Source organism: Erpetoichthys calabaricus, chromosome 2 (assembly GCF_900747795.2).
Source record: "Erpetoichthys calabaricus chromosome 2, fErpCal1.3, whole genome shotgun sequence".
Classification (NCBI taxonomy): domain Eukaryota; kingdom Metazoa; phylum Chordata; class Cladistia; order Polypteriformes; family Polypteridae; genus Erpetoichthys; species Erpetoichthys calabaricus.
The window spans coordinates 347,948,430-347,961,619 of NC_041395.2; the positions used below are offsets into that span (position 1 = coordinate 347,948,430).

The following is a 13,190-nucleotide window of genomic DNA, read 5'->3' on the forward strand; positions in this document are numbered from 1 at the left end:
TTCACCGTGTTTTAAAAATGAGGTCTTCAAAGTGGTGGCCATCATTAGCGATACACTTTTTGAGACGATTTCAGAGTGCCCATCATTTCCATTGCGGTTACTGGCTTCTTTCCACCTGTGCTCAGTTGTAATGAGTGTAATTAGTGAAGCTGTTCCTGGAGCGTTCATTCCCTTCCTTGGCAGTGCCACTGACATCAAACAACTGACTATGGGTGGCCAGTCACTTTCAAAAGATCTCAGGGACAGAGTTGTGGACGGACATAAGGCAGGAGATGGAGACCAAAAAACATCTCAAAGGCTTTATCAATCCCAGGGAGCCCAGTAAAGTCCATCATAAAGAAGTGTTTGGTACTACTAGGACCCTCCAAACTGGATGGAAGAGCAGGGAGGATACTGGTAAGAGATGCTACCAAGAGGCCAATGGCCACTTTGAAGGAGTTACAGGGTTTGATGGCACAGAGTGGTCATTAATGGTGTGCAACAATTTCATAAGTGCTCCATCATCTTGGCTTGTTTGGGAGGGTCGCACTTCTCAAGAAAGGCCACATTAACGCTCGTTTGAGCTTTGCCAGAATGCACCTTGAAGATTCTGATGTCAAGTAGAAAAAAAGTCTTCTGGTCAGATGAGACCAAAATCAAACAATTTGAACTCAACACCAAACGGTACACCAATGCAGCTCACCATCCACAACACACCATACCGACAGTAAAGCATGGAGGGGGCAGCATTCTGTTGTGGGGGTCGTTAGGGTAAAAGGAAAAATGGATGGGGAAAAATACCATCAAATTCTTGAGGGAAAACCTGCTATCCTCTGCCAGAAAGTTGAAGATGGGCAGAATGTTCACCTCTCAACACGACAACAACACGAAGTACACAGCAAAACTGACCACACGGTGGCTGAAGGAGAAAAAAGTGAATGTCCTCATGTGGCCAATCAGAGCCCAGAGACCTAAACCACAGTGAAAATCTGTGGAAAGATCTGAAGATAGCAGACCACCAACACTCACCATCTGATGTGAGCAAACTTGAACAGTTAAACTGTAAAGAAGAGTGGGGGGCAAATATTGAGGGGGCTCAATCTAGGAGTGCAAAGCTGATAGAGAAGAATCAACAGACTCAAGGCTGTCATTAAAGTAAAAGGGGGGGTCAACAAAATGACATTGACATTGGGGGGGGGGGGGTCCTTTATTAATCTCAGTAGGTCTTGTTTTTGAGTTTTTATAATTCTTCTGAACTGTAGCTGTGATATCTTTCACTTGGATATTAGAGGTGGCATTGAGTAAGTAAAGCTGGGAAGAAATATCAGTGTGTGAGTTTACATTTAAGGCTGTAAAGAAAATAAAATGGGAACATTTCAAAGGGGGGGGATTCTGTTCTATACCCACTGTGTAAGACTGAACTGATTGAACAATGTTATCTGCAGATTATTATTGTAAAGAACTGACGTTATCAACTTTTCAGCTAAATGGTGTTTGAAGTAATTAATTTCATGGGAAAGGTTCAGCTGCCCTAACTGATATAAACACAGAATGGGTTCAGATATGGACGGTGACATCGGGAAGTGGGGGCTTCAGTGGCCTAAGCCCTTGATCTCTGGGGCCAAGCTTCTGATCTTTTAATCCCAGATACAGTTGTGTTTGAAAGTTTGTGAACCCTTTAGAATTTTCTAGATTTCTGCATAAATATGACCTAAAACATCATCAGATTTTCACTCAAGTCCTAAAAGTAGATAAAGAGAAACCAAAAGACAAAAATATTATAGTTGGTCATTTATTTATTAAGGAAAATGATCGAATATTCCATATTTGTGGGTGGCAAAAGTATGTGAACCTCTAGGATTAGCAGTTAGTTTGAAGGTGAAATTCAAGTCCGGTGTTTTCAATCAATGGGATGACAATCAGGTGTGAGTGGGCACCCTGAGTTTTGATCTATCAAAGTCTGCTCTTCACAACACGTGTTTGTGGAAGTGTATCATGGCACAAACAAAGGAGATTTCTGAGGACCTCAGATAAAGAGTTGTTGATGCTCATCAGGCTGGAAAAGGTTACAAAACCATCTCTAAAGAGTTTGGACTCCACCAATCCACAGTCAGACAGATTGTGTACAAATAGAGGAAATTCAAGATCATTGTTACCCTCCCCAGGTGTGGTCGACCAACAAAGATCACTCCAAGAGCGAGGCGTGTAATAGTCGGCGAGGTCACAAAGGACCCCAGGGTAACTTCTAAGCAACTGAAGGCCTCTCTCACATTGGCTAATGTTCATGTTCATGAGTCCACCATCAGGAGAACACTGAACAGCAATGGTGTGCATGGCAGGGTTGCAAGGAGAAAGCCACCGCTCTCCAAAAAAACATTGCTGCTCGTCTGCAGTTTGCTAAAGATCACGTGGACACACCAGAAGGCTATTGGAAGAATGTTTTGTGGACAGATGAGACCAAAACAGAACTTTTTGGTTTAAATGAAAAGCATTATGTTTGGAGAAAGGAAAACACTGCATTCCAGCATAAGAACCTTATCATCCCATCTGTGAAACATGGTGGTGGTAGTATCAGGGTTTGGGCCTGTTTTGCTGCATCTGGGCCAGGATGGCTTGCCTTCATTGATGGAACAATGAATTCTGAATTATATCAGAGAATTCTAAAGGAAAATGTCAGGACATCTGTCCATGAACTGAATCTCAAGAGAAGGTGGGTCATGCAGCAAGACAACGACCCTAAGCACACAAGTCGTTCTACCAAAGAATGGTTAAAGAAGAATAAAGTTCATGTTCTGGAATGGCCAAGTCAAAGTCCTGACCTTAATCCAATTGAAATGTTGTGGAAGGACCTGAAGCGAGCAGTTAATGTGAGGAAACCCACCAACATCCCAGAGTTGAAGCTGTTCTGTACGGAGGAATGGGCCGGTGTGCAGGACTGATCAAACATTTAGGGGGGTCACACCAGATACTGAAAGCAAAGGTTCACATACTTTTGCCTCTCACAAATATGTAATATTTGATCATTTTCCTTAATAAATAAATGACCAACTATAATATTTTTGTCTCATTTGTTTAACTGGTTTCTCTTTATCTACTTTTAGGATTTCAGTGAAAATCTGATGATGTTTTAGGTCATATTTATGCAGAAATATAGAAAATTCTAAAGGGTTCACAAACTTTCAAGCACATCTGTATACTCGAACAATTGCAGCAAAACCCTGATCTTCTAGCCCATCATGTACAGAATGGCCCCTGATCAACGTTAAACATTTTGTTTAAGAAACCCAAAGTGGGACAGACCCCTGGTTCTTCCATTTTACATACATGTTCGAGTTATGCAAAACCCCGCTTTTCCAGAATTTTATCTGTACCCTGTGTAGACAGTGACCAGTCCACTATGACTCTCATGTCCTTCTCATAAGTTGCACTTTCAACTTTCAAGCCTTCCATAATATATTCAGATTGAACATTTCTACTTCCTACATTGAGAAGTCAGGCAAAATGACACCTCTTATTGGCTAACTAAAAAGATTACAATATGCAAGGCAGCTCAGGCCCCTTCTTCAGGCACGATGTAATCGACACCCTATTAGAACGTCGTGACGAGATCAGGCCATTCAGCCCAACAAGCTCATCCATCCCGTTCATCACTCCAGTCCTGGAGGGCCACAGTGGCTGCAGGTTTTCATTCTAACCCTTTTCTTAATTAGTGATCTGCTAAGTTTTTGATGCTAATTAACTTCTTTTGAATTAATTTTAACTGACTTGGTTTTTAAGAAATATTTCATTGAATTTCTTCATCGTTCCTCTGAATTGCTTCATTTCTTTCCTTAAATGGCACCCAAACAGAAGTGAAATGTGAAGTGAGTGAGCCAACAGAAGACCAACTAAGTCAGGGCCTCAAACTCCAACCAATTTCACTCCAACCAGTTGCTTAATGAGGCGCCGAGTCTTCTTATTATTTAAACCTGTTCTTTAATTCCATGGCTTCTTGCTGCTCTCATTGTGCAATAGCAGACATTTCCGAAATTGTGGATTTTCTCTTTTCTAATAGCAGATCACCATTCCTGAGACCTTCAACTTTCTTTATTTTCAGATATTGTATGATGGTCATAGTTTGCTGGTCCTGTTTTGGCTCATTTTTGTATCTCATTATTGTTTGGTTGCTAAATAAGGAAAAAGAAACAATTGAGGGGTCGGAGTCTTCAAGAGGAAGTCAAATAAAATGAATTCAAAAGCAGTTAATTAGCAGCAAGAACAGGTCACTAATTAAGAAAAGGGTTAGAATGAAAACCTGCAGCCACTGCGGCCCTCCAGGACTGGAGTTGGACATCCCTGATCTAGAGTGTCTAAAGCAGTGGTCTCAAACTCCGGTCTTGGAGGGCCGGAGTGGCTGCAGGTTTTCATTCCAACCCTTGTAAAAAGGCGCTATATATGAGCCCGACCTGACACAGATTGGACACGGAGGCACACGTAAAAAATAAATAAACTTTTATTTTTCTTCAGCTGGATGGCACGACTTCCCCGTGTCCCCCAGCCACAACACAGTCCCAAAAAACCAACACACAAAACTAATGCACTCTTCCTCTGCACCACCACTCCTCCCAGGCAAACTTGTCCTCCTCCACCCGACTCTGCCCGCTGAGTGGTGGCTGCTGGCTCCTTTTATTGGGCACCTGGAATTTTATTGCTGCACTTCCGGGTGTGGCGAAACCAGTGCCCAGAAGGGTCCAGCAGCTCCTGCTACAGGACCCCCTGGCGGCGCCTGCGGAACCCAACAGGGCAGCACAACACTCCAACCCCCATGAAGCCCTGGGAGAGTCCGAGGCACCGCTGCAACCCAGGGAGGCTGCCATCTAGCGTCCAGGGGGAGATATTGTGTTTCCCATGCTTGCTCCCCTGGAACATATGCTGCAGGGATGTCCCAGCCGACCATCCGTCACACCCTTTTCTTAATTGGTGACCTGTTTTTGCTGCTAATTAACTTCTTTTGAATTCATTTTAATTGACTTGCTTGACTCTGACCCCTTAATTGTTTCTTTTTCCTTAATTATTTAGCAGCCAAACAATAACAAGAAACAAAATGAGCCAAAACATCACCAACAAAACTGTGATCATCATACAATATCATACAATTTAGGGCGGAGTGGTGGCTCTGAGGCTAAGGATCTGTGCTGGTATCCTGAAGGTTGCCGGTTCAAATCCCCGTCACTGCCAAAAGAGATCCTACTCTGCTGGGCCCTTGAGCAAGACCCTTAACCTGTAATTGCTCCAGGGGCGCTGTACAATGGCTGACCCCAAGGGGTATGCGAAAACTAACACATTCCTAATACAAGAAATTATATAAGGTGAAATAAAGAACAAAAAAAAAATCTGAAAATCAAGAAAGATGAAGGTCTCAGGAAAGTTGATCTGCTCAGGTCCCCAGTGCTCTTAGAAAAGAGAAAATCAACCATTTTGGACATTTCTGCTAATGCACAATGAGAGCAGCAACAAGCCATGGAATTAAAGAACGGGTTTAATTAACAATAAGACTTGGAGCCTGATGAAGCAACTGGTTGGAGTTTGAGGCCCTGACTTAGCTGGTCTTCTGCTGGCTCACTCACATCACATTTCATTTTTGTGTGGGTGCCATTGAAGGAAAGAAATGAAGCAAATCAGAGGAAAGAACAGGGGAACAAATCTTAAAAAAAACAAGTCAATTAAAATAAAAGGAAAAGGAGTTAATTAGCAGCAAAAACTGGTCACCAAATAAGAATAGGGTTAGAGTGAAAACCTGCAGCCACTGCGCCCCTCCAGGACTGGAGTTTGAGACCACTGGTCCAAAGTAACATCAAGTCACAATCTGTAGGTCCCTAGAGTCCTACCCTCCATCACATTACTTGATAATTTATATTTGGTCACGTCAAGTCATTTTCCAACCCGCTATATCCTAACAAAGGGTCACAGGGGTCTGCTGGAGCCAATCACAGGGTGCAAGGCAGTGTCTATGGTTCTTTGCTTAAAAGAAAATTTGCAACATCTATGCAAAATCTGCCCATAGCAAATATTCAACCCAAATAATTTATAAATGTAGCCACTCTAAATACAAGTGGAATACGTCTGTTAGAAACTTTTAAAGGTCTACAATTTGTCATGACAGCAAAGCTCTCTGTTCTAAAAATTTTTAACTAAATTATAGATAGGTGTGCTTTTTAAAGTGGCCACATAGTAGGTGCAAGATCTTCTTATATAGAAACGTCTACACGTGGAAGTGTGTGTGTGTGTGTGTGTCTGTCTGTCCGGACTGGAAGTGTGAGGCTACAGCATGAAGCTGAAAGAAAGCGACTCTGTCGCCAAAGTGAAACCGCCATGGAAAGAGAACCTCGCTTAGCCACTGATGCACCACCGAGGCGAGCACATCGGCAAAACGAAACCGCCAAGAAAAGAGAAACTCACTTAGCCGCTAATACACAACAGAGGTGAGCACATCGGCAAAATGAAACCGCCAAGGAAAGAGAAACTCGCTTAGCTGCTGATGCACAACGGAGGCGATAAGATTGATTGAAGTGCCAGAATCCATGGTTTCTAGAAGCCTGGGCTTTTTACAAGACAGGCTTGCACAGCTAGTTATTTAGTAATTTGGTTCTGAGATTTTTTAGGTTAAGGAAGACCAAAGCTTTAAAGTCTGGCAGTTCTTCTCACTAATAATGGATCTGAAGGGTGGACCCTGGACACAAGACAATGCAGGACCCTATAACCTACATTCAATACAGTAAAGGCAGTGTTAATTTACATGAACTCTAAGTGCATAATATTCCGGGATATCTCCTCAGATATTGTCTTCTGTATTATAACGAGGACATCTAGGTTTCCTCATCCATCCTGAAATGGAAGAAAGCAGAAGTTGTGAAGTGTAATTCCAGAGATAATCCTAGCACTACTTGATCCCAGTTTCCAGCAAAGTGCCCCAAGGAGACTTGGTTAGGGCATCGATGTCCTGTAAACGGACCGATCTAAGGACATAGTCATCCAAGCTGTTCTTTGCCCGCTGTCTTTATCAGTGAAGCGGAAAACGACAATTAGGCTCATGACCCCAGGGAGGAGAGTGCCTCGTCTCGACATTCATTTCTCTTCACCAATTAACAGAGCCATATGTCTGATGAACAGGGAGGGGATCTACAGGCTCAACTGAACCTTGAATAGAAATGTCTACAAGAAGTACAGTGGCTGTTTAATGACATGCAGATAATTCCTATTAATCGTGTAGTGAAGCTCAAGTTCAGTCTAGACTCTTCTAGCTGGCGGCCACAAGACAAAATTTAAAATGAAAAATCGCTGTCCCCCCAAACAAATTGTGCCATTACCTTTTGTGCTTCAAATGCCTTCCTTAAGTGCACGTAGTTAGTGAGCGCCCTCATTGCTATTGGCAGCTTGCCGATGACTTTCAGGTCAATGGGTCTCTTATGAGCAGAGGTGATGAATGTGTTCATCCACCAATAGGTACCCTTTGACAAAAGGTTCACAAATGGCTGAAGAAACCTCACTCCCAGGTCCTGCAGGTCTTCTGGAGGCTTCACTTCCGTTGGGTGCTTGAAGCAAACGTAGCGCTGCAAGAAATCACAAAGCCATAAATTGCAAGCAAGACTCTTTCTCCAAATATAGAAAGTATTATCAAAACAACACAGATATGAGACACAGACCCCTGAATCCAAAAAGTGACAGGTTAGGCATGGAGTGACCCTCTCTTATTACATGCCAGTCCAGGACGTTTCCAGGATCTGCTGGTCAGACATCCATATACTTCTGATTTGATAGTAGTAGATGCATTTCTGCTGTAATGCCAGCAGATGGTGTTGTGGCAGGCCACAAAGGCAAATGAAAATGGGACTGGGAGGAAAAAGTCCAGCCGAAGTAAAAAATCAGGAGTGGTCTTCCCTGGGCTTTCTCGTATACTCAGATATGGGGATGGATATTTGAGAAGTAAACCACAAGACAATGATTATATTTTTATATTATGTACATTAAAGAACCATCAACAACAAATCAAATTAATAATAAATTGAACAATTATTATAAAAGTAAAGTTGAATAAATTGGACTCTGCAGCTGCATGAATAAAAAGTACCACATCCAGTTAACAGAAATAGCTCAAAAGTTGTTAGAAATCTACATTTTGTACCTAACACTTGTATGCAAAATTTGATTGACCTAAGAGAAAGCGAACTCAAGTTATCGCGTTTACATACACACACAGACAGACTCACAGACATAATTCCAAAAATGGTAAAATGTCAAGATTCGTCAAAATCTCAAAAATCGAATTTTTGGACGATTACAATACTTTCCCAACTAGAAAGTAAATCGGACTCAGGGAGGTCTAAAACGTTGATATTCATCAAAATCTCGAAATCGAATTTTTGGACGATTACAATACTTCCCTATACTTCATTACGAGAAAGTTAAAAAACCTAGAAATCAAGAATACCTAGCGCCAAACCCAACCCGTTAATCAGAAGGCATAGTGTCATGAACTAGTAATCCCAAAAGCACTTCTGAAAATGCCCACCAGGCTGGATATAGGATCTAACACAGAGTCTTTATAAAATAAATACAGCACATTCATTTTTCACAAAAAATGTGCTGTAATGCCTTGAAGCTCCAAAGAGTACAAAAGGCATAAAGGAGTTGCCTGAAACAATAAGGCAATGCAAAGCAAATACAATCCCAATAATGAAACCCAGATACAAAGTCAAAAACAGAGCATGGAGTCAAAAAATCCGGTAGATAACAAAAAAAACCAGAAGAACTCACCAACTCCTGAGCGCATTCACAATGAACCGCTAGGAACTGTGGGAGACCCTCCAGATTTATAGGGCAGAGGACAGTTTCTGGCAGTGATTGGCAGGTGGACCCACCAATTAATGGACCACCCAGTGTATAAAATCTTCAAATCATTCTCTATATTTTATTTTTATACTTTGCTTAATCCCAACAAGACAAATTCAGATGTAGGAGGCATTATAATAAAAAGGCATATCCTCTTCCCTTACACCTCACTTTTATAACAGTTGTTCACAGCATAGTGCTAAATTGGTATTACAGCCTGGGAAATGAAGATTGAGCCATACCTCAGGCTATTGATTACTTTATGGATGGACATCTGGGACAACAATTTGGTTTACAGCCTGGGAAAGGAAGACATAAGGCGATATCAAAAAACTTTATTATCTGGGAAAAGAGAGATTAAAGAGTTTGAGCAAAATTCATCCATCATATTGACAGCCAGCCAATCAGGTGCATGGAACATTCATGTGTTGTGAAACCACGGCGTGAAACTTTATAATAAATATGCCTCATTTGAAAGCAGCGAAGAAGAGGAGAAACAATGACGACGGAAGAGCGACATCAGAGAGGAAAACAAAGACACGTGTGACTAGTTTTCATCCGATCGTCAGTTAACAGCATTTTCACGAACGTCAATTCAAATGCCACCCTGGGACATTCATCCTTGTCATCTGTAACTTTTTTGCAAGCTTTTTCTAAAGACTACACAGTGCATCCGGAAAGTATTCCCAGCGCTTCATCACTTTTTCCACATTTTGTTATGTTACAGCCTTATTCCAAAATGGATTAAATTCATTTTTTTCCTCAGAATTCTACACACAACACCCCATAATGACGTGAAAAAAGTTTACTTGAAGTTTTTCAAATTTATTAAAAATAAAAAAACTGAGAAATCCCATGTCCATAAGTATTCACAGCCTTTGCTCAATACTTTGTCGATGCCCCTTTGGCAGCAATTCCAGCCTCAAGTCTTGTTGAATATGATGCCACAAGCTTGGCACACCTATCCTTGGCCAGTTTGGCCCATTCCTCTTTGCAGCACCTCTCAAGCTCCATCAGGTTGGATGGAAGCGTCGGTGCTCAGCCATTTTAAGATCTCTCCAGAGATGTTCAATCGGATTCAAGTCTGGGCCACTCAAGGACATTCACAGAGTTGTCCTGAAGCCACTCCTTTGATATCTTGGCTGTGTGCTTAGGGTTGTTGTCCTGCTGAAAGATGAACTGTTGCCCCAGTCTGAGGTCAAGAGCGCTCTGGAGCAGGTTTTCATCCAGGATGTCTCTGTACATTGCTGCAGTCATCTTTCCCTTTATCCTGACTAGTCTCCCAGTCCCCACAGCCTGATGCTGCCACCACCATGCTTCATTGTAGGGATGGTGCCAGGTTTCCTCCAAACGTGACGCCTGGCATTCACACCAAAGACTTCAATCTTTGTCTCATCAGACCAGAGAATTTTCTTTCTCGTGGTCCGAGAGTCCTTCAGGTGCCTTTTGGCAAACTCCAGGCGGGCCGCCATGTGCCTTTTACTAAGGAGTGGCTTCCGTCTGGCCACTCTACCATACAGGCCTGATTGGTGGATTGCTGCAGAGATGGTTGTCCTTCTGGAAGGTTCTCCTCTCTCCACAGAGGACCTCTAGAGCTCTGACAGAGTGACCATCGGGTTCTTGGTCACCTCCCTGACTAAGGCCCTTCTTCCCCGATTGCTCAGTTTAGATGGCCGGCCAGCTATAGGAAGAGTCCTGGTGGTTTTGAACTTCTTCCACTTACAGATGATGGAGGCCACTGTGCTCATTGGGACCTTCAAAGCAGCAGAAATTTTTCTGTAACCTTCCCCAGATTTGTGCCTTGAGACAATCCTGTCTCGGAGGTCTACAGACAATTCCTTTGACTTCATGCTTGGTTTGTGCTCTGACATGAACTGTCAACTGTGGGACCTTCTATAGACAGGTGTGTGCCTTTCCAAATCATGTTCAGTCAACTGAATTTACCACAGGTGGACTCCAAAGAAGCTGCAGAAACATCTCAAGGATGATCAGGGGAAACAGGAGGCACCTGAGCTCAATTCTGAGCTTCATGGCAAAGGCTGTGAATACTTATGGACATGTGCTTTCTCAATTTTTTTATTTTTAATAAATTTGCAAAAACCTCAAGTAAACGTTTTTCACGTTGTCATTATGGGGTGTTGTGTGTAGAATTCTGAGGAAAAAAAATTAATTTAATCCATTTTGGAATAAGGCTGTAACATAACAAAATGTGGAAAAAGTGATGAAGCGCTGGGAATACTTTCTGGATGCACTGTGTATATTCAGATTTTCCTATCAGTACCTATTTTCTATTATTATTTGTTCCAGTGGTATTATTATTATTATTCCTGTAATAAATACAGTGCTGCTTTTAACTTTCTATGCTTTGTCTTAATGTCTATAGAGTGATTGAAATAATAAGTTAGATTTCTTGAGCACCTGGTGCAGCCGGAGATTTGCCATACGCTCTGTGCTGCGAGGTTTATTAAGGCTGAGAGTGAGCGCTCCACCCAATAGTAGGGAACAGGACGTAAAGAAGGTATTCTTGGCTGATAAATGGCCGATAGTCAAGAGTGATGAGTCTTTGTATGTTTAAATGTATTCTTGTAGACCAAAAGTAATATTTAGGTCTGAGATATCATTAAAACAGCGTATGTTGTTCGTGCCGATAATAAGTAAGTCTCTTGAAGTGCTGAATGACAGGCTGTTGTCACACACGTGTGACTATGAGCGAGCTGAATGGACCAATTGGAGGTGATTACCCGCCAGGCCAGGGGGTGACGTGGTGCTCTAAGCCTATTTCTGTTATCTCTGCAGACCAAATAGGGAAAACCTGCCTGATTTAACGTCACTTCCTGTTCCGGGGCCCAGAATGACATCACTTCCGGTTTCCAACATATAAAACCTCCATCTTGACAGATCAGTTCAGTTCATGCTAGGAACTCAAACAAACAACATCCTTGTGTTGACCTTTTGCAGCCAGGAACAATATACGGGTGGCTGCCCCAAACCTTTTTCAGTGTGTTGAGACTCATTCTTTTACACTGTGTTATTCCTAAAGCACTTGTGTGGTTTAAAGTGCTAAAGGTTAGTCAGCGTGTGTGTGTCATTCATGGGGCACTGTTGTGGTTAGGGTCTGTGTGTCTGCGTCTAGCTATGTACAGTATGTGTGTGTTCATCTTAAAGTGCAACAGTAGACCAACCCGATAACGAACTTGACGAATACACGTACCCTTGAGGGAAAACAGGTAAAGGGGAAGTAGAGGGAAATACTACAATAATACAACAGGCAAAGAAAATACCGCAGATAATTAACAAAAGTACCATTAACATAAGTAAATGACTCAACAAAGAACACAAGGGGCAAAATATATAGATACTCTTATTAGGGTACAGAAGAGTTACAGAAACACATGTGATTTGATTTCATGGTATCTATAATCTTGGAGAACATATGACATGACTGGCGTGTCGCTGTAAAGATCAGCCTTGTGCCCTTTGGGTTGTTGTAGAGCCGTAATAAAGTAGCACCCATTAAACAAACTAACTGCAGAATAGCCATAAAAATATCAACCCCACAAAAAAGTGGGAAAAGATGAAGAAGAAGAAGAGCAAGCGGCACCCACAGAAATCCAAAATGGCATCTTGGGAAGGTGTGAGAATAGTTCACCACCTTCAAAACAAAAATGGCAAGAAAATTGAGGCCCGCAACATAAAAACCTCAAATGAGAACCTAAAGTGCTGAAACAACAATAAGGAGCATCACAACTGAAGTCCGATCATAATATCTGGAAAACTCTTGTCTGCTGATTTTGCAACACAATATCATTACTCGCATCTACCGACCCAAGAAGACAAGTGATTAGTGGACTTCTCCCGTATCTGCTGAGGTGCTAACACTTTATTTTTTATTCTTCTTCAATTAGCAGATGACAAGGCTGACACTGGAATGCAACCAAAATGAATAGGATGACCAGGAGAAGAGTCGTTGAACAAGCGAAGGATCATAACCAGAAGATTAATGGAGAGATCGTCAAACTGAACGTGTAACCCATAAACTGTAATTGATAAAGGTAAGGCAAAGGTCAGTAATCAATGAGTCTTTCCAAGGAAATCCGTCAAACTCTTATAATTATGATTCAGTCACGCCTGTCTTGATTCACTCATGACGATGATGCGATTCACATAATCACTGGGACAAATCTTCAGGGCCACTACAGACGCGAAATGGCTACTGTGACACAAAAATGTCTGTCACTAGAAGTAAACACAACAAAACGATGATCAATTTCCAAATAAATAGATATGCAGATGAGAGATTAGAACCATGAAAAACGGGAACCATTGAAGGAATCATGACAACG

General features: G+C 42.0%; 1 protein-coding gene across 4 annotated transcripts in view; it reads right to left on the reverse strand.

Moving 5' to 3' along the window:
• abcc8 (ATP-binding cassette, sub-family C (CFTR/MRP), member 8) overlaps positions 1 to 13,190 on the reverse strand; it is a 380,635-nt gene that overhangs the window by 283,493 nt on the left and 83,952 nt on the right. For all 4 annotated transcript variants that reach the window (XM_051923356.1, XM_051923355.1, XM_028796118.2 and 1 more), the window contains exon 6: positions 7,326 to 7,568. In XM_051923356.1, coding sequence (XP_051779316.1) covers positions 7,326 to 7,568 — 243 coding nt within the window. The remainder of the gene's footprint in view (positions 1 to 7,325; positions 7,569 to 13,190) is intronic.